This window comes from Protomyctophum bolini, assembly GCF_963924005.1.
Source record: "Protomyctophum bolini genome assembly, chromosome: 8".
NCBI lineage: Eukaryota > Metazoa > Chordata > Actinopteri > Myctophiformes > Myctophidae > Protomyctophum > Protomyctophum bolini.
This window is the reverse complement of record NC_137869.1, coordinates 14328737-14350064: the sequence shown is the minus strand read 5'-3', so window position 1 is coordinate 14350064 and position 21328 is coordinate 14328737. Positions and strand designations below refer to the sequence as shown.

General features: G+C 40.0%; 2 protein-coding genes across 4 annotated transcripts; both read left to right on the top strand.

Annotated features, from left to right (window-relative positions):
• The first annotated feature begins 1126 nt into the window (after nt 1-1126).
• Nucleotides 1127-4245, top strand: hsh2d (hematopoietic SH2 domain containing). Of its 3 annotated transcripts, none has more exons than XM_080769360.1 (5): nt 1127-1253; nt 1419-1490; nt 1847-1994; nt 2466-2744; nt 3611-4245. In XM_080769360.1, exons 1-5 carry the CDS (start codon nt 1138-1140, stop codon nt 4127-4129), a joined length of 1134 nt encoding a protein of 377 aa, XP_080625486.1. In that variant the 5' UTR covers nt 1127-1137; the 3' UTR covers nt 4130-4245. The 3 variants fall into 3 exon arrangements, with proteins under 3 accessions (XP_080625486.1, XP_080625485.1, XP_080625484.1); XM_080769359.1 differs by having other exon boundaries at nt 1829-1994; XM_080769358.1 differs by having other exon boundaries at nt 1419-1508; nt 1829-1994.
• A 3830-nt stretch (nt 4246-8075) lies between these two features.
• Nucleotides 8076-17183, top strand: tax1bp3 (Tax1 (human T-cell leukemia virus type I) binding protein 3). Its single transcript, XM_080769317.1, has 4 exons — nt 8076-8288; nt 10271-10390; nt 11980-12057; nt 14974-17183. The coding sequence occupies exons 1-4, from the start codon at nt 8229-8231 to the stop codon at nt 15106-15108; spliced, it is 393 nt and encodes a 130-aa protein (XP_080625443.1). The 5' UTR covers nt 8076-8228; the 3' UTR covers nt 15109-17183.
• The last annotated feature ends 4145 nt before the right edge of the window (nt 17184-21328 follow it).

The following is a 21328-nucleotide window of genomic DNA, read 5'->3' as shown; positions in this document are numbered from 1 at the left end:
GTCTTTGCCCCCTTTGTCCCTCATTTCCAAGACTTTTAAGGGCTCCCACAAATTCAGACCCTGTCCCACATTGTGACTAGCAGACGTGTGTACATTTTCAGTAACGGGCATGAATTTAGCCTTGAACTACTTTTTACGTTGGTTTTAAATATTTCAGCAAATCCTTTTTTATTACATAGTTAGTAGCAGCAACACTATCATAGGCCTATTTAATTTTCATAAGAACTAGACTTTCCTCTGTCAACATCAACCAAACGTGTGACATATTCTCTATCTGTGGTATCGTCCTTGGTGTCGAGGATGTATGCTATCATCTTTCTCTTAATTTTTATTAAATGTCATATCCATTCCAGAACATTTTCTAATCAGGGACCCAACGGGGCTCTATTAACATGCCTACACTTAAGATGACTATGGCAGTTGAAACATTTTCTTTTATATTTAATTGAACATTGTCATTCAGAAATATGACTGCACAAGCTGACACAATGTAATACAATACAATACAATGTTCATAGGCTACATTTTGTAAACGAGTCACAACTCTCAACTTGCAACAGTTTTTTAAGTAGTTGTAACTGCAAGGAGACAGAGTTGCGTCGCAAATCATTGGTGTGGACTGGCCTCTACTCATTGCCGATAATATATAACCTAATAACCTACTCTGATTTTGTAGCCTTTTTAATTCCTGCTAAATTGAAGTGTTAAACTATTTTTCACTTATGGTCTTTTATTAAATGTTACCTGTGGAGCATACTTGTTGGTACAACAGGAACATGTGGTCTTTCCTCTTTCTCTTTGTTGATTTATGGAATGAGGAACAATGTTCGCACGATTTCACATCGACTGTGTGACAGAAGAACACTGGATGATAATGGGAAGACAACTCATAATACATTTTCTTATATCACCATTGCCAGTTCCATGTGTGACGATCATCGCATCAATGAGTGACATTAATTGGCAGTTAATTCACCTGTTACAGAGCAACATATGGGCTATTTTTGCAAACTAGTGTGCACACTGACACAGATTGAGACATGTCTATAGATATTTTTGTCTGCCTGGTCTAGTAGTTATGATGTTGCTAAACCACAAATTAACTGTTTGTTTTCCTCTTAGGACACCTTTGTGGAAATGGACGGGATGGAGGGTCACCATTCTGTTTTTACCTGGTTCAAACAGTTTCAACTCCACTCTGTCATCAGGAATGGAATAATTCCAGAATGGTTCCATGGTATTATTTCCAGGAAGTAAGTGCAGCAAAATTCCAAATGACTGCGTATCACTGTCTGCCATCTGCAATGCTTGGCAGACAACAAGGAATCACGAGGGCCATGTTTTAAAATGTGTGCAATGAGTTTTCTTGCTAAGGTATAAGCTGCCTTAAAGAAAATATTATTTCATGTCTTTCACAGGACCGCAGAGGAGCTGTTGCTGTCCAAGCCTCCAGGCTATTTCCTCATCCGAGTCAGTGAAAGCCGGATTGGGTACACGCTCTCATATCGGTGAATGTTTTGTAGGATAAAGCACTTCTTACTCAGCCTTATAACACAAATGATAAATAACATGTTTTCTCCATGGCAGGCACACCTACTGTATACTATTAGAACATATTCACTTTTGCGTCAGCATTTAAGCGTGGATCTTAATATATATTACAAACAAATCCTCCCTGGTGTCACCTCGCGGAGTCACCTCGCCCCTGCTCAGTGTTACAGTTCAAAGTCCTGTTCTGTTTCCTCTTCCTGACTGTGTGTGTGTGTGTGTGTGTGTGTGTGTGTGTGTGCGTGTGCGTGTGCGTGCGTGTGCTCATGTAAACCTGTAGCGCTGACGACCGCTGTAGGCACTTCATGATAGATGCCCTGATGGATGGGTATTATGTCATCGTTGGAGAGAATACACGTCACAGTTTTCTCCAGGATCTGGTGGATTTTCACCGCAGGACTCCCATGATGCCTTTCAATGAATTACTGACTCTTCCTTGTGGACAGGTGAGAATATTTTCTTTCTCATCACACAATGTGTTTGTTTTGGCCTAAATTCAGAATAGTTCTTCAATCCATTAGTCAAATAAGACAAAAAGGCCAGACACTTCACCAAGGATGCACATACTGTACTGTAAGTGTATTCATTATCCATGAATGACAGTCGATCATAATGTGTTCAGGGAACGGGCCTACACTTATTAGTAAAAACGAGTGGTTCATAATTATAGAGAACAATAAATGACAAACAGGCTGACACTGTAGTGGCAAATTCTGAGGTATGAGACACCCTGGGCACACACTAAACTAGTTTAGTCTAATCTATGATTATAGGAATGCATATAAGGCATTGATAAATGATAAGGCATGTTAGTTATACATATCTGTCTTTTTCCACCAGATGCTTCTAGTACTGTATAACGGAGGCATTTTCAAAAATGTCAACACAACATTTCTCTTTCTTTGTTAATATTAAAGGTATCAAAGGATGGAGCTGATTATGCTGAGCTCCTGTTTCCCCAAAGGCAACCACTGAATTATGGCGTTAATATCTTCCAACATCCACATAACAATCAACGAAAACCACAGGATGACGTGCCGCCTGCCCTTCCACATCGCCCCACTGCACTAGGGGCCTCTGAAGTCCCTTCTCCAAATATTACCAAGAGACCTGCTGTCACTAAAAGCCAACCAAACACATTTTACCCATCCCTGGAAGATGACTTGTCCAACTCAATGTCTGAAATTCCAGCTGAGGTAAAGAATGATTCTGAATGGTTCTGAATGATGTGCATTGTTGGAGGTGGCAGTATAGGTTAATCATTACGGTTGACAAGTATGCTTTGCAGGTCAAGTTAAGTTACCATTTCCATTAAGGGCCAGCTCATTGATTCTGGGCGGGAACCCCTTTTGGTGTTTTAACTAAGCATTATGTAATACTTTAGCTATTGAAAAATAGCTGATCTACAAGCTCGTGGGCTTGTAGGTCTGCTATTTTTTTTTAATCGTGAAAATGCGGCACAAATCTTTGAATATATATTCTTTCAGATGACTTTTTTCCCCCCCCGACGTCAGGCCTAAATAAATGGGTTAACAACGCACCTTCTGACAGCTTTCAAAAAGTAGTTTTGGTAACAAATAATAATTTGGCTGGAGCCAATTTTCGCAGCAACGAAGCCTCTGGGTACAAGGTCTTTGAATGTAATTACAAGTTACATTATTTAACAGGTGTCAAAATTCAGACATGGTGTGGTTAAGTTAAGTGATGCAGATCGACTAAATGGCTTGTATTTGCATTTGTTGATAGAGTTTGGGATTAGCAAACGAAGAACATAAGTGGCTCATTGTGTTATTTCAATTTATGTTACTGAGAAGTGAATGTAACGTTTTATAATTGTGTTTTTGATGTTTTAATTGTAATCCTAGGGATAGGTTGAGTTGTAAGACAAGACACTCACTCACTCACTCACTCCTAAAGCTTAATTAATGACTTGTGGCCATAGTTCTACTCATCATCTGAAGCTCTCAAATGGAAGGATTTATTTAAAAAAAGGTCTTATTCACTCTATAATTTTTATATAGTGAATAGTGATTGACAACACTATGCTGCCTGTATATTTCAGGTGGAGGCTCTCTGGCCTGTGCCATTGCCAAGGAAGAAATATCTGGTCAACCCCACCCAGCCAGATCAGCTTCCTGACCTCCCTGCTAGGACTCTTCTACCACCACTAACACAGAAGAAGATGGTCCAGGCTTGTACCAGATCTAGCTCTGCAGCTCAGATTTCATCAGTGTCCACAGTGGTCTTCCCCACTGTGTCAAACACACATGATGGCCAGCAGTCTGCGGACACGCAATTAGTAAGGAACGATGATGTGCAGCTGTCAGCAGCCATCAACCTAATGAATATCAAGAAGACATTGCAAAAAAATAAATGCATGTTGCAGCAGCCCAGACTGACTTATCCAGAGTCTACAGACAGAGGCGAACCTACTGAAAATGAATATCAGGAGATTCCAGGGGAGCAGGAAATCAAGTGGCCACCATCTTCCAGTTATAGACATACTATAAGACTATCTGATAGTGGATTACCTGAAGAGTATCTGAGACCACCTCCACCTTTTGCCCCTGGATACTACTAAAACACAGCACACAGTAAAATCTCAAAGTCTCAAAGTTACAAATGGATAAATGAGACTCACTGGTGGCCAATTTCAGAGTGAGCATTAAGAGACCAAAAGGAGGGTCATGTATATTACCTAGCCCCAGTATGTTCCCTCAGCACTACGCTCATTCTGGAGCTACAGAATGAGCGTAGTGCTGATAGTGTGGTACGAGGCGTCAAAAAAAACAGCTCCCGTAGGATTTTTGTGCTAAAATTGATTTTTTTACAGATCTTGGTTCTATAGAGTCCAAACTATGAGAAAATGAGGGGTTAAAATTTTCCCGACCCCCACCCCGTTTCTGGGGGGGTCATCTATTTGGGACCTCCAAGAACAGTATGCCAGCCAGTTAATGTCCGATTTTCATAATATTAGAATTATTTTGTATGTTTTAAAACATTCTGAGTTGATTTCTTAAACTTTTAAAGTGATCAGAAGAATCTTTTTTGACTTTTGGTAGGGGTGTTTCCTCACCTGGGACCTCCCGGACTGACCCCTGGGCCTATTCCAGTTCTCATTACATTCCTCGCTCTGCTCCTGCTCCAGAATATTGTCAAATTAGATCATAAATTAAGCATAAAAGTATTTGTAGCTGGGCTCTGATATAAAAAAATGGTAGTAGCCAATACCAGGGGTCTTCCACAGGGGGCCCATGACCCCTAGGGGGTCCTCAGAGTTACTATACAGGGGCCCACCAAATCATTGTGGGATAGGAACTTTTTTTCTTTTTTTACATTAAACCACTTGAACCATAGCATCCCTTTTCCAAGGAGAACTTTAGCCAACAATAGCTGATCTACAAGGTTGTAGTTTGAGCTTGTAGATCAGCTATTTTCAAAGTAAGAGCCTTTTGGACTATAAACACGGCATGCAAAATGCTCCAATGACTCCAATGGTGATGGAAGCTTGCCGTTAACAAAATAATATTTTATTTTTGCCACGGACATGCAAAACAAGTGATCAATGATATTACCAGAACACAAATGTATAGCCTATATAGTACTAATTGACTCTTGACGTGTCATAGTGTCTACTCTATTCCACTGCGCTACACATTTTAAAATAAGTCATTTATCAAAACTTATTTTTGGGGAAAAGCCGATCTACAAGCTCACAACACATTACGGCATGTTGTGACCTTGTAGATCAGCAATTGTCCTTTCTTCTTAGCCTATAATGACAGGCCCAAAATTGGGATTTCAGGGTAAAAATAGCTATATAGTCACCCAACTTACCCAGAAAGACTGGGAAGTTATCCACTGTATACTGGCAGGTGGCCGTCCAGACAGGCATTATATGTGGCATAATGCATGGTCCAAGTATATTCCATGTTTGGGATTTCAATAAATGGGTCTTCCGTCTTATACAGTAAGTAGGCTACAGTTGCAGTCTGAGAAAGGGACACTTAGCTGCAAAGGTGAATGGGTGCGCAGTATACTTAATATTAGGTTATTGCAGATGGCCTTTCAGATGACAGTGTTACTTGGGGACATGAGGAGACAGGATGTTCTACAAGCTAAACTAGTTTTGTGTTTGTCAACGTAGCTTAAATAGTTGGTGTCAGTTCATTAAGGTGCACTCTAGGTTGATGAGACAACTATGCAATGGAAACATACCTGAGATTCAAAACAGATAATTAAGTACTGTTTAAGGAATGTTTCACTGTTCACTGTTTCACTGTGTTGTTGTGGAGCATTTGCTATAACAAAGTAGATAGACTAGACCCCATGCAGTAGTGTCATTGCTGTAACTTGGTATCTGTAATGTGTTCTGTTGCTGCAGGGTGAACTACTGTATGGGTAGCATTATAGTATAATCGATGCCTTACAGCCCCCCCCCCCTGTCTGTTTTGGAATGAGGGAACATATAGGGCTGAGGGAACATAGGGCTGAGGGAACATAGGCCTGAGGGAACATAGGGCTGAGGAAACAACACTATTAGGGAGGACATTCAAGATGATGATGACGAAGATGAATAGATCCTGCAAATAATGTATTGTAGGCATAATTGACCATGGGCTCTTTAAGAGGATAGGTGTGTGTGTGTGTGTGTGTGTGTGTGTGTGTGTGTGTGTGTGTGTGTGTGTGTGTGTGTTGTGTTGTGTTGTTAGTGTGAGTGCAGTGTGTGAAATAAATGGACACATTCTGCGTGCCCAAAGTGAGAAGTTGCAATACCTTTATTCCCTGCAGTAACATCTGTCAACAATAATGGTAGAATACTAATAAACTATCAAAGTACTTTACATAAACGCAAGATATTCTAATACTATTCGAAATACTTGAAAATCTGTATATATGGGTGCAAGAATAGGGGAAAAACTAGTCCCGGCCCCCTGTGGAAGACCCCCTGTATTAACTACTACTCATTTTTGTAATCAGTGCCCAGCTACAAAAGCAAGTATTATCTAATTTGACATTGTTCTGGAACAGGAGCAGAGCGAGGAATGTAATGAGTACTGAGATGAGTCCGGGGGGTCCCGGTGAAGAAAGACCCCAACCTAAAGTCAGAAAAGATTATTCTGGCTACTTTCAAAGTGTAATAATAATAAATCAACTCAGAATATTTAAAAACCTATATAAAACAACCCTAATATTATGAAAATCGGACATTAATTGTCTGGCGTAATATTTGAACCCCATCATTTTCTGACAGTTTGGTCCCTATGAAAGCCAAAAAAGCAAAAAAATCACTTTTAGCAAAAAAATCCTACGGAAATACACCTCGTACCACACTATGAGGGAACATACTGGGGCTAGTATATTACCTTTCTAACTGTAAAGGAAAGTGAGATGTGCTAATGACTGAAGGGTACTGTAGGCTATGTATGTTAATTTAAATGCTTTTAAATATACTAACCAATGTACATGAATATTCTCCTGTTTGCATAGTGTAAATCCAGATTACATTTTACACAAACTGACTATTTGCAGGAGAGATGAGGTGATGATTGAAAAGTAGCTATTGTTTCTAAGTCAGGGACACAGCTGTGTTGTGTTGTCCATGGAAATGTTCCTATAAAGGTAAGACTGAGAGAATGTGAAAAGCCATGCGACGATAAGGAAGGATAATGTAGGAAAACTAAAGACTGGATTTGTAGATTCCTAAAGGGTCCAGAAGCTCTAGCATGAGAAGCTGATCCATTCTCAACAGTGTGTGACGCAGGTAAACAGCATTTTGATCAAATATCCAGAGCTGAAAACAAAGTACTGTTCAGGGAAACATGGGAGACTGTTTAGGACCTTATTAAAAATCAAGGACAGTTCGATTAATGTAATGACAACAGTTATACAGTATGTGCCTACGGGTTTATGTTGACAAATGATAGCCCTATTGCTTGCAACAACTGTGATAAATATATATATATATTTTGTTATTTAAAATGGACAACTTTTATATTATTCTAAAAATCACATAGAAACCCGTCCTTACTATATCATTGATGGAATTTCACTGTTTCTTGTAATTTATCAGACACTGCCATCTAGTGGCCGTGGATGTTCATACCGTCTGTAGGAAATTGGAATTAAAGTGCTATATTTTTAACTGTTATTTGATTACCGTACTTGATTTTTCCGGATGATCTAAGATCACAGAAGTCTCAGATGTTATGTGTCAGACAAGATAATCCTTGCATCACGAAATGGGGCCAACGACGAGTCGACGACTCAACAGTTACAGATGGCCTAGGCCAAGTGCCCATTTATGGACTGGAGTAATGCCCCACCCTGTCCCATTCCTTGTCCCATGCCAGGACATGGGGATGCATGATGATTTGAAGCGCTCCATTTGCTAATCCAAGTACCACACATGGGTGGAGTGATCGCGTCTTAAGGCGTGCTACCAAGACGCCACCCTTCCTGGCTGCACCGTGTCACACAACGCGAGCACCCAACCAAGGGAAGGTGAAGTGACGTCATCAGCAAAGCCTTTCCTTATTATTACATTTCAGAAGCAGTTGTTAGTTTTACTCATGGAATGATCCAGGAAGTTGTCCTGCTCTCGGAACCTTTGTGGTGTGTACGGTTGAATAGATAAACAAACAAACGCATAACAAGAGTTCGCGTTTTTTTACAGTAAAATGTTTTCCAGGTCCGACGATATGTCGTTCATCCCTGGACAGCCGGTGACTGCTGTTGTGGTAAGTTTGGGAGTATTCATTCAGCAGGCATCCATTGTTCACTTTGAGAAGCCTGGCCCTGCCTGGACCCTATCAATACGCAGCATTTAAATTATATGTATGTGACTATGTGTTTTGTTTCACCAGCTAGAGGAAATAGAGCTGTAGCTCGAATCCGTTGCCAAATAATCGAACTTTAATGTCGGACAATGGTAGTTTAAGGCAAACCAAACAATAGCTGATGAACGCCACATTTTAAATGCCATAGAATGAGAGATGAAACTTTATTGTTGAGTATTACATTTGAAATATAAAGGAAATTCCAGAATTTCCAATGCAAAATTCCACACTGCACTCGGGTACAGTAGGCGTGGTGTTTTAGGGCTAGGTAACGCTATGAGCTATCCTAGGCTACGTGCTGCTATGTGATAAGCAGTCAGTTAGCCTACAACTTAACATTTCCGGCGATCCCTGTGCAGTGTGCACATATTGTTGGACAATCAAGGCGAGCTCTGAGGTACTGCATTAATCTAATACTTTCTGGTGGTGTTAAGAGATGTGACGGAGAGTGGTAAAAAGGAGGGATACAGTAGCATTTGGACTTTGAATTTTGGTAAGATTACCCTACACTGACTCAGGAGTAGAAATGGGTTAGTGTGCCAGAACATTAGACAGTAGATTGACTGGAAGTCTACAATGAATGACCCACTGACTGACTCACACTTTGCAGAGGTTTCCAGGAGAGAGAGGGAGACCAGTTATTCACCATCACACACAGAGGCAGTGTTTGTGTTGAGGAGTGTTGTGAGGAGGACTGAGGAGTCCTGCTGTCACAGCCGTTCATCCATCTGGTTTAGAGAGACAGCAGCTGCCAGTGAAAGTCAAAAGACAGGATTGAAGTGATAAAAGAGCAGTGTCTCCCAGTGAGTGAGTGGACTCTAATGGAGGGAGAACATTCTTGCAAGCGAAATGATGCATAGTGATGAGGTTGACTTCGCATTAATTCCATTGCACTAAAGATGAAAGCTAGCCCCTTTCGGAACCCTCGGTTACCTTTTCTTAGCCTCTCTCGGTACCCTCCGTGAAGTTTTCTGAAATTTGGATGTGACTTTACGTAGGGTCCCTATGCATTTATTCCACGAGCTATGGTAGACGGATGTACCGTACATACCCTCCGTGCAGGCCGTGCTGCGGCCTTTTGGTGGTGGTGGTGAGATGTTTCAAAAGAAGCATAAATCGGCTATAGGAGACAACGGAAACGTGAGAGAAATTTCATTTGGCGCAGAAGCTGTTAAGTATTTTTTGTTTGACTGTTTTGGCTGCTGAAATTCTCTCTTACTTCCTTATTGACTTCCCATTGTACCGCCTCCTGCACCGAGAGTGGCTAGCTGAGACAGAGCAGATCAGACATCAGAGGCAGGAACCGGAATCAGAGGCAGTTAACCGCCGATGCTGTTAAGTATTTTAATCTTTTTTTGAAATTTTGCTTCGCTGAACTCTCTTCCTTGACTTCCTTATTGACTTCCCATTGTACCGCCTCCCGAGCGGCGACTGCCTAGCTGCGCGTCCCTACGTTACTGCCTCGCACCGACCACCCTGCCCTGGTGCGGGAGGCGGTACAAGGGGAAGTCAAGGAGGAGAGAGAAGTTCAGCGAAGCAAAATTAAAAAAAAAGATTAATAATACTTAACAGCATCGGCGGTTAATGCGGTTTCGCACCCGTTTCCGTTGTCTCCTATAGCTGTGTTATGCATCTTTGAAATATCTCACCAACACTCAAGTGGCGGTGCGGCTCAATGTGAACAGATAGTGGGTAAATCTGTGTCCTATGGAGGGTGGAATAAGCTATGAGGGACCCTAGGGTACCGTCATCCAAACTTCAGAAAAGGTAACCGAGGGTGCCGAAAGGCTCTAGATGAAAGCATACACTTCAACAGAGTTATTGCCTTTATGTTGTGTATTTCTGCTCAGTTAGGAGGAATAAAAATGCTCTCTGTTTAACAGCAACGGATTGAGATCCAGAAACTGAGGCAGGGAGATCACCTGATTTTAGGTTTTAGTATCGGAGGAGGAATTGACCAGGATCCCGGACAGAACCCCTTCTCTGAGGACAAGACTGACAAGGTGCGTGTGTGTGTGTGTGTGTGTGTGTGTGTGAGATTTTGCAGAAGTTAAAACTTAAAAACATACATTTCCCCTTTTTCACTGTTTAGTTTTTTTCCCTGAAAATATACTCATTGTAGGCAGTGGAAGTAAAGCAATATTGAGAACGAGTATCACTGGGGAACAAAACAGAAGAATCAACACTCTGAGAAATGTCCTTTATTTAATTAAGCACAGGCAGCATTCAAACGTGTTTCAGCAGAGCCTTCCTCGGCCTAGTCTGTTGGAAAAAGCCTGAACATCATTGGTAGCTGATGTCATAGCATTGCATTGACATGATGTTGTAAATCCCTCTGGTTACTGTCTAAATTGTATTTGTAAATGGACTTGGAGCAAGAGTCATGTATTGTTCAACTTCATACCAGCATAATATATAGAATTATGAATTATCCATAATATAGACATATTATTTCTAAACTAATTACCGGTATGAAATCTCCAATATAGCTTTGTTAATAGAACTTCGAAGACAATTGCCTAACAAAGAAACATTTTCATTCGTTCATTCAGCTGTCTATTTAGTTGTTTTTGTGTCCCCTGATGAATTACATTGAATAATCAAACCACCACTTAAGCCTGATTTATACGTAGTACTTGTACAACAGTGTTCCGTGATCTTTGCATTGTTGTAACCTCCTAAAGCAGCTTTCTACGCTAAATACCGTCAACAGAATACGAATTAGGCTGGGAACTATGACATCTAGTGAAAGTAACGGATAGTCTTGGGATGTCCTGTAGTCCTGTAGCAGAAACATTCAAACACGTATTAATTAATTTAATTTAAACATCTGTTTAAGTTACTAGTCTAACAATATGTTTCACTATCACCACTAATTAAACCAAAACATCTTTTCATAGGGTCGTTATGACAGAATCATTTGCAAAGGGAATCTATGGCCTAATGAAAGTCACATTTCTCCACCCTCTTCTCTGGTTTACCATCAACCGCAACAAATGGTTTTAGATTAGTCCAAAATGCAGAGAAATTTGACCACATCACACCAACACTCATGGCACTACACTGGCTGCCCATACAGGCCAGAGCCGACTTCAAAATACTCCTTCTGACCTATAAAACCTTAAATGGACTCATGTCCAGTTTAGTAAAAATATACATCCCTCCAAGACCACTACGCTCTCAGGATGCCGGAAAACTCACAGTCACAACACATAATAAAAGCACGGTTGGGGGCAGAGCATTCACACATCGTGCCCCCTGTCTCTGGAACGCTCTCCCTGAAGATGTCAGAGATGCAAATTCCCTGGACATTTTTAAATCGAGGCTAAAAACACATCTTTTCTCTATGCACTATGGTTCCGCCTAGTTTTATTTTTGATGATCTATACTAGCTACGCACATTTTAATATGTTTTCTTATTGATATGTTTTTGATGTATTGCTGCTGTAAAGTGCACACCCGATTTTGTACTATAAATATACTGAAACGGAAACTTTAGGAGTCTTATGACATGAAAACATTTTGGAAACCCCTGACCTACTGTATGTGACTTCATACTGTATGTGACCTCATACTGTATGTGACCTCATAGGGGATCTATGTAACCCGAGTGTCGCAAGGAGGACCAGCGGAGGTGGCAGGATTGATGATGGGGGACAAAATAATGCAGGTATGTATGTAATCATACTTGTTCATTGACAAATGTTTTTGGTGGTGCAACAGTTAATCAAACTAATCAATTTACATGACTTAAAAAAATAATTCATAATAATGACCGTCACTCAGTCTAGATCCGTGGTAACCAACCTTTTCAAGCCCAAGAGCCCATTTTATTCCCAATTGTAAGCCAAGATCTACCACTAAAACGTGTTAGAAAAAACACTTGTTTTTTTGCTATTTCTGACAGGCTCAATGCATGTGCACACATCCACACAAAGACTAAAGCTTAAATTAGAATAAATACTTATAGTAAGTTATATTATCAATGTCAAATAATATTAAGACAAATGTATTAGAAATAAAAAATATTAGGACAGAAATACAAATAAACTTCTTTGTTGAGTTTTTTTAAAATAAAACAAAATGCAAAGGACATGAATTGCTTTTACAGCACAATATTTTGTTTCTCATTTCAATGAATATTTACATTGGCAGATGTTCAAATGACATAGGCATAACATGACCATATATATTTGCACAGATATGGTGACATACTCTCAGGGTCAGCCCACCTTTAATGAGACTGATGTGAGCTGTGACTGCACTTTATCTGCAAGCGTTTTGAAATCTGGTTCATATTTAGTGATTGCCAGTCTGAGGGTGTCATTAAGATGTGAGTCAGTCATACGAGTTCATGATAGCGTCCCCGACACGTTGAATACTAAACTTATTTGTAAAGTTCGAACGCCAACTTTTAACCAAACGTGGGAGAAAACACTGTGCACGGCTGCACACACAAATAAAGAGTGCACTCGCGCACGCACATGACGGATTATTATCGATCAAAACAATCCTTAGCGTCGCTTACAAAAGCATGTGTTGCACAGTATGAATGATAAGTAATCACCGACCTGGCTGGATAAATATCAGTGGTCCATATCCATTGTGTGACCTGCTTAACGAGCAACGGTAGGCAGCCGAGTAAGTTACCAGCTTAGTATTTTTTTATTATTATTTTTTTATTTTATGATCAGTACTTTATTTTACTATTTGTATGTAAACTATTTTTTACAAACACATAAAACAGAGAACTTAAAATACAAACACAAACAACAACAACAGAGTACGTATTCATGGACAGGCAAGATAGATAGATAAACAAATAGAAAGAAAAAAAAGGGAAAAATCTAATTAAAATGTGAAAATAGTTTACATTATTTACACGACCAAACGCAGCATCATCAACCGTATCATAATGTGTAATACAATAAACAATCAAGAGGGCATTGCCTGACCATGGATCACACCAAGGGACCTGCAACATGACTGAGGAACACGTCCCACTTCAGATCATATTTATCTAACTGATTATTCATTTTAAAGGATAACCTCTCCAAAGCAGCCACAATACCTCCATTCCTTAACAATGATTTTCCTACCCACCATTAATGCTGTTTGAATCCAGTCAGCTAGAGGTGCAGGGAGGTGTTTTAGTGGCGATGGATCACCCAGAATAAAGAGAGCCGGTGTATAAGGAATATCCTGGTTTGTGATTTGCATTATGTTCTCATGAATAGCACACCATAGCGTCTGTACCAGCTTAGTAAATTAATAGTCTACTGTAGCTGTGTGTCAGATGTTCTGTCTGAAGTAGTCAAAGCCAAGGAGAATGTTACAATTTAATTCACAATCGAGCATCTTGCCCTGCATCGAATATCCCATGATAGAACAGCAGGATAAAAACGGATAGTCTGTCTATCATGCATGCATCCATGAGCTAAGCGTCAAGCCCTGTCTGGGACCCATGCACTTCCTTCAAAACTGTGGCTTTCTTGTTCCAATAGTTAGAATCTTCAACTCTCACTGTACACGTCATGTTTTGACAGCGGCACTAAACATTTTGACACTTTGTCATAGTGATATTCATGTTGTGCAACACATGCTTTTAAGCGACGCTAATGATTGTTTTGATCGATAATAATCCGTCATGTGCGTGCGCGAGTGCACTCTTTATTTGTGCGTGCAGCCGTGCACAGTGTTTCTCCCACGTTTGGTTAAAAGTCGGCGTTCGAACTTTACAAATAGGTTTAGTATTCAACGTGTCGGGGACACATGCTGCGTTCACTCTGACGCTGTGCTGCCTGCGGCTGCGAGGGAACAACAGACACACAGGACACAGCACATGAGCACAGAGTGCTAAAAGGGGGCGGGCCGAGGGCGGTGCGGTGGAAGCAAGGGGAACAGATCTTCACGTTGTTAGCTTGTAGATCTGCTCTTTTTTGCGAACGACATTCTGCTGTGATGTCTGGCTGCCCGTCAGTCTGACACTTCGGGATCGACTTGAAAGGTTCCCGCGAGCTACCGGTAGCTCGCGAACCCCTGGTTGGTTACCCCTGGTCTAGATCTTCCATTTTAGCAATATAAAGTATAAACTAGGGTACTTAATCATACTAATTGATTTGGTCTTTTATTTTTGAATCGATTCATTGATATAAATATAACAAATTATCCATTATTCGATTAAACGGAAAAGTGATAGAAAATCGCTAAGAAAATAATCCATAACTTCAGCCCTAAATTTTATCACCACAAGATGGCACTATGTATACAGTTCAGTTAAAGTATGTTGATTGAAGCAGCTCCAACTATACCTCATCACAGTTCATCGAAATGGTAGAGTTTTAATCAATCTAAATGAAAATGTCTAACCAAGATAATTCTTTACTATTATTCATGAGTTGGTCTGTTTTTCTTTCCATCATTAACCACTTGACCCTAGCAACACTATCCTGTAGGGAACAATTGCCAAGTATAGATGCCAGGGTTTAAGTGGTAAACGGGGTGTATGGATGCAAGTATTGTTCTAATCAAGCAAGCTTGGACAAATAATGGGCAACATTTTTCTTTTTCAATGACTCTTCCCCAGGTGAATGGCTGGGATATGACCATGGTGACCCATGATCAGGCTCGGAAAAGACTAACAAAGAAGAACGAGGAGGTGGTACGGCTACTGGTAACCAGGAAGTCACTGGAGGAAGCTGTCAGACATTCCATGATGTAACAGCTCCAACATCATAGCGGACCTTTCCATGAAACCTACTCGTACAATTACCACGGACTGCTGTGTACAAAGACTCTCGCCATTTGATAACATTATTACTGTTCCCTTCTGTATGAAAGAAAATGTCTTATTTTCCCCTTTCCTTTTGTATACCATACACATCCTACAATGTCAGGTCCAGTGCAGATGGAAGGGGATGCGCGCGCGTGCACACACGCACAACAAACGGGTGTGTAAAATCAATTATTCGTCAATTTATGTGATCTAATTCCACACTGTATAATTTGTGCAGATTTCAGCAACCTCTGCGTTATAACTTTTCTATTCCTTAGTCTTTCATAAAGATCAATCAGTCAAACTTTATTTATATATCACCTTTAAAAACAACCGTAGTTGACCAAAGTTCTGCACAGATTAAAAAGGACAAACGGAGCAAGGCAACACAGATGGCCATTGGTGATACAATGCCAGGGAAACACAATCCTGAGTTCATTGTCTATTAGCCTTTAAACCCAACACTGGCCTAAGACTGGATCACTCATAACATTGGATCAGTCAAACATCTGAACAGTTTTTTTTCTTCTTTTTTAATATATATATATTTTTAAAGCCAAAGGACAATGCCAAGGAACTGTAGAAGAGATATCAATATTAAGTAGCATGATTATCATTCTGTATGTGTATTCTATAGTGCACAACACTGCATATACATTACAAAGATTGTACTGCAAACCAAATGACAATATACAGTTGACATTATTGTGGTTCTTTGTATGAATAGGCCTACTGAATCCTCACTTATGATTCTGTCATGGATATCTGGAAGTTTAGCTCCTTAACATTAGCTGTACAATTGGTGCTTGACAATGCTGACCTGCATTCACCATTTGCCTGGCTGGTGTGATTTTCATTTTGACTTTTTTGTAATCCTGATCCACACTACAACACACTATGTGTTGCCGCTTATGAACTATATGGTCCATGCTGGACCCTACTATTATGGGGGACATTTATTTTACAAGTTTTCATTATATCACCAAGTGCCTTCTTTCTTAGGCATGAATAGTGAAAGTTGGTAGCTTGTGTGCTTTGGATAACTTTGCTGTTTTGATGCAAACAAATCACTCTAGTTTAACACTGGCAAATCCAACATGATCAGAGTAACGGATTGAACATGCATGTCACTGAACATGGTAAACCTTTCTACTCAGCCCAAACATAGTCACAATATGGACCAATAATATTTGGGCCTGCGAACATTTTGGTCTGTTAATCTATAGGTGCATTTTGGTCACCTTAGTACAGATGTTTTTTACTGTAGATCTCGGTCAACTGTGTACTCCTCATGCTAAAAGTAAATGGTAACATTCCATATGTCGATATCTTGATGTAGTCAAGAACTTTGTCCATGGAGGTAATTCATTTCTTTATGGCAGCCTCAAAGTGATGCCAACCCTTTTATCTACTCTTACCTGTATATATTTGCATGGCCGGAAACTTTACTGCTTCTGACATGTGGTATTATACAGCAAGTGAATGATACTGTAATCGCCATTACTGTAATGTAGGCTAATCTTAAAATGTTACCTGCCTAACGTTTTTGCCTTTTTGTATGTTATACTAATGGTACCATGGTGTGTGGGTTTTGTAGTAGCTTTTATCGAATCCTTGCAGTTTGGAGATGATCATCAAACATTAGAATTTTGTAATAATTGAAATGCTTCATAACATCCATGATTCAGAAAAGTGGTATTTTCTCATTGTTGCTAGTATGACAGTAAACATTGCTATCAACAGTAATGCATTTTCCTACAAACTGATTATTTTTTAAGCAGGAATCATCTTTTAATACATAAAAAAATTAAATAAAAGTAAATTATACAGTATAGCGTGCGATACAGATTTATCTTCGTCTCCCCTTATAATTAGCGTATACATGTACATATGCCGGTTGAGAACATCACAAAATACTATCTGAAAGTTCTCATACATTGACAGATCAAACTGAAACTTTCTCTTTCCAGTGTATGTTGTCCTTATGTTATGGATATGAATAATTATTATTTTCTACATCTTTCCAAGTCCCTTTTGCATTCAAATAGTCTAGTGTTGAAAAACTTGAAAGCATAAAATCTATTCCCTGACATTTCTGTGTATGCTTAGGCATTTCGGTATAGGGATTTTTCTTTACTTTAAAGTTTAAACAAACTGCATAGCTTTTTTGGACGATGGGGATAAAATGACAAACGGTACCAACCTGATGTAGAGTGGAGCAGAGGGTTTTGGACCAAGGACCACTTCACCACTTTTCAACCTACCTTAATATAATTGGTACTAATGTTCATGATAAAATGCCACAATTTGTTTTCCAACTCAGTCTGTGTCTCATAGGACGGCTGTGGGCAGTTCAGAAACCCAGTAACATCATCGATGGGGAATCCAAGCTATTAGAAACGGCAGGCTTTCTATTCCTGAAAAGTTACAATGTGATAATTTAAGCCATTGTTCTCACGATAATAAAAATCTAAAAAAAGATTATCTTGTTTAAAAGAAAATCTGCCTAACGATATCACTGGTGGACGGGTTTCTGAACTGCACAGTGCACACAGCCCTCCTATGACACAGGTTGAGTAGAAAATAATTGTGGTATTTTATCATGAACATTAGTGAGGACCAATTATTTGAAGATAAGTTGAAAAGTGGTGAAGTGGTCCTTTAACCTATTGCTAATTTGAAAAAACACTGGATGTGAGCATTGAGTCAATAAGTACTTTGATGTGAGTTTCTAGAGCTGTTTTACTCATCTGAATCATGCACACTGAACAACAATATCCAATTACAAATCAGTGATCACTTCACATTATCCTAAAAAGAAAAATGGAGTCCACCTGAGTTATTTACCAGTAAGACGCCTGAGGGCGAGAAGCGACCTCGCCCTAAAGGGTGAGGTAGGCGAGTGCTGGCGCATTGGCATGGGGGTCAGATCAACATGGAATGAATACTGTACTGGCCATATATGGAGCGTGTCTTGAGTGTACAAGGTTTGATGAGGTCAGATCAGAACAGGTCAGCTCCATATATGGAGATCTAAGGGTGGCAGCGGGGGCAGTGTCTATAGGGTTTCATGAGGACCCAAGTAGGGCCGGGCCTTAATTTTCGGGCCTGTTGAGAACTCTAGTTTTCGCCGGCTGCCAGGCGCGGCTGCACCAACTAGAAATGCACTCTGTCGAGCTGCCAACTTGTGTGCGAAGAGCGCACAACTTACCCCTCAAGTTATTGAAACATCTGAGTTATGTCTATATAAATCCTGTTTGAGATATCCACTACAATGGGTTCTAAATATTTAAAGTTTCCTATAAGTTTGAAACTCAAATTGATTACGTCATCCACATATGTCAGTGTTGTCAGTGTTTATTGTGTTGTCAATCAGGAACCACCCATCAGCCAATCTCTGATTGGCCGAGTGACGGCACCAACAAACGGAGCCAATCCAATTGGCCGAGGGGGCAACCGACATACGCAGCAAGCTGCCAACTTGCGCTCTGATTGGCCGAGCGACGCCACCAAAAATACACAATCCCTGATTGGATTGGCAGAGCGATGCCACCAAAAATACACAATCCCTGATTGGCCGAGGGGAGCCACCAAAATGCACAATCCCTGATTGGCCGAGGGGACCACTGACATATGCAGTACTTGCGCTCTGCTCGCGCAAGTAATAACTTGCCCGTCTAGTGTTTAAATGGACAGGTATCAGTCAAAAGGGAGACATGGAAGAGGAAGGATGGTTGGGGAAGGATCAACATAATGTCAGAACAGGTCAGTTCCATATATGGAGATGATATCTAAGGGTTTGAGGTGAGATGTAGAGTTGCTGGCCAATATTGATTACATCATATATGGAACTGACCTGTACAGTATATGGGCTTAATATTGATGACATCACCTGATGTCTAGAGGCATGACCATATATGGGGCGTGACTGACTGACAGGAAATTCACGATTTCATAGCAACAATAATCACTATCTTCATCACATCTGTTATCATTTTCATCAAGTGCATAAATTAGGCATACTGTAAAAACTCATTAGCTTCAGGTTTGTTTTATTTGTAGTACTAATGGGTATAGTTGCTGATGACTATATTGCCAGGTGATTTTGTGAATTTGAAATGCCGTTTTTAATTTTCAGTTCTTAACCTGTTCTATGATGACGTCACATCATGGGATGTGGGTCGATTTAATGTGATGCTGAGCTAAATTCCCCACTTTGAGAAATAATTGATGAGGACACCTTTTGTGCGGGTCCAGGCTGCCAGAGAACAGCTCTCACCTCTGCAGGACTCTTTATACCACTCTTCACTCAGGTTGCACGTGTGTGTGTGTGTGTGTGTGTGTGTGTGTGTGTGTGTGTGCGCGCGCATGTGTTGGGTGGTGGTATGCACTATGCAAGAGAGTGTATACTGTATATGTGTGTATATATCAGGGGGGTGGTATGCAAGATAAATGTGGGTGTGTATGTGTAGAAGGTCTGTTAGGTCATTGGATCAGAATTGAGGGAAGCATGCTCCATTCCACTTGCCTGGTCACCACTGTACGATGTTAGGATTATTATTTTTATTTTGTGTGTAGTAAAGCGGTAACACACACCTTTGAGCCATTGCCCATTCTACTGTAAAATAGAATAGCCAGTTTTCACCACTATACCTCAAGATTAACATGTTGCCTGTTGCTAGGTAACTGATGGATATCTTTAGACTTGACCGGGACCATTAGACACTGTATAGTGTGTACAAACGGTACAACAAAAAAGTACAACAATAGTGTCATACAGTTTTTTCTAACATAACTATAGCTAGTTATAATTATGACCAGTTTCTGTGATTTATAAGCACCCTAAACGTATGACAAATTGCAGAAATAGCTGATCTACAAGCTCACAGCGCATTGCATGCAATGCCACAGGATGTGAATGTAGATCGGCTGTAGATCAGCTTTATTCGTTGTTTTTGAAAATGAAAATGAAATGGAAAATTCAACAAAAACTTCAAAAAACAAATCTACCTAACTCATGCATTTATTACAGAAACAATGGATGTTGGAATAGTGTATTAATGGGATTAACAAGCCACAATTGCCGCAATTTCACACCAAATTATCAAGTCTACACACAAAGGATAATAGATGTTATTTTTTTCTTCTTCAGACGAGTGAGTAATTACTTTATCTAAACATGGATCATACATGATACATTCCTCCCACGCTATGTATATGTAGCAGCATAATTGTGTTGCCATGGCAATGCAATCTGCTCTCCTATCACTTCACCAGATTGAAACCAGGAGTTGGTCCATAGCCTCAGATTCTTGTTTGTTGCATTTTAATAAAGTGGCTGTAGAATTGGTTGAACGATGAGAGAGAAAATAAGGGTAATTGAATGTATAGTAGAATGATAGACTCAAAGTGGGATTAATGGCTATTAGTCATGGTGTGTAAATCGTGACCTTGCTGAAAGGCTACACTAGCTTGTTGTGCAGTGTCCCATTTAAAAGAAGAAGGAAAATCCTTTAGTCGCCAGTTTATGACCAGGCTGGACTTTTATATTTAAATGCCACATTCTCTGAATATTGGGGAACTTGAACTTCCTTGATTTCAGGATGATCATGATGAAGATGATGACAGCCTACTGTATTGTCACAAAAAAACTGAAATTAAGACAAGAAACAAATCCTACATGTTAACATTACAGTCCCAAAAATAAATATTTCGAGGCCCTTCGACATTGATTCAATCTGGGATTAAGCTTCATATATTTAAAAGTCCCTCAGAACAAAAGCATGTGGTTTGAATAGCCTACCTGATTTGTCTCAGGATATTTTAAATGGCAATTTTACTTATGAATTGTAGCGCTTATTTCTTCATGCTTATTGTACAGAAGCAAACATAGAGAAAGATATCAGGTACTGGACAGAAGGACAGTCTAAGATTACATTTTGAGTTTAGGCTACTAGACCTTAATTCCTCAGACACCATCAACCAATAGCATACACCAAATACGGCATTTCATCCCATAGTAGATCCAACCACATTCATGCAACTTTTGTAAACACAAAGCGTAGAAGCGTATGTGTGGGTGTGGGAGTGGGAAGTTGGGTTCTGAAGGTTACAAATACATTATGTCCCATGAGTGGTTAACATCAGACCCTGAGCCAAGAGTATT

What these genes read in the sequence shown, in the direction of transcription:
- hsh2d (XM_080769358.1), top strand. Translation starts at nt 1,138, where the DNA reads ATGGACGGGATGGAGGGTCACCATTCTGTTTTTACCTGGTTCAAACAG. An exon ending in TGACTCTTCCTTGTGGACAG is followed by an intron (nt 1,995 to 2,465) that starts GTGAGAATATTT and finishes TTAATATTAAAG; the next exon opens with GTATCAAAGGATGGAGCTGA. An exon ending in TGTCTGAAATTCCAGCTGAG is followed by an intron (nt 2,745 to 3,610) that starts GTAAAGAATGAT and finishes TGTATATTTCAG; the next exon opens with GTGGAGGCTCTCTGGCCTGT.
- tax1bp3 (XM_080769317.1), top strand. Translation starts at nt 8,229, where the DNA reads ATGTTTTCCAGGTCCGACGATATGTCGTTCATCCCTGGACAGCCGGTG. An exon ending in AGCCGGTGACTGCTGTTGTG is followed by an intron (nt 8,289 to 10,270) that starts GTAAGTTTGGGA and finishes TCTGTTTAACAG; the next exon opens with CAACGGATTGAGATCCAGAA. An exon ending in CTGAGGACAAGACTGACAAG is followed by an intron (nt 10,391 to 11,979) that starts GTGCGTGTGTGT and finishes GTGACCTCATAG; the next exon opens with GGGATCTATGTAACCCGAGT.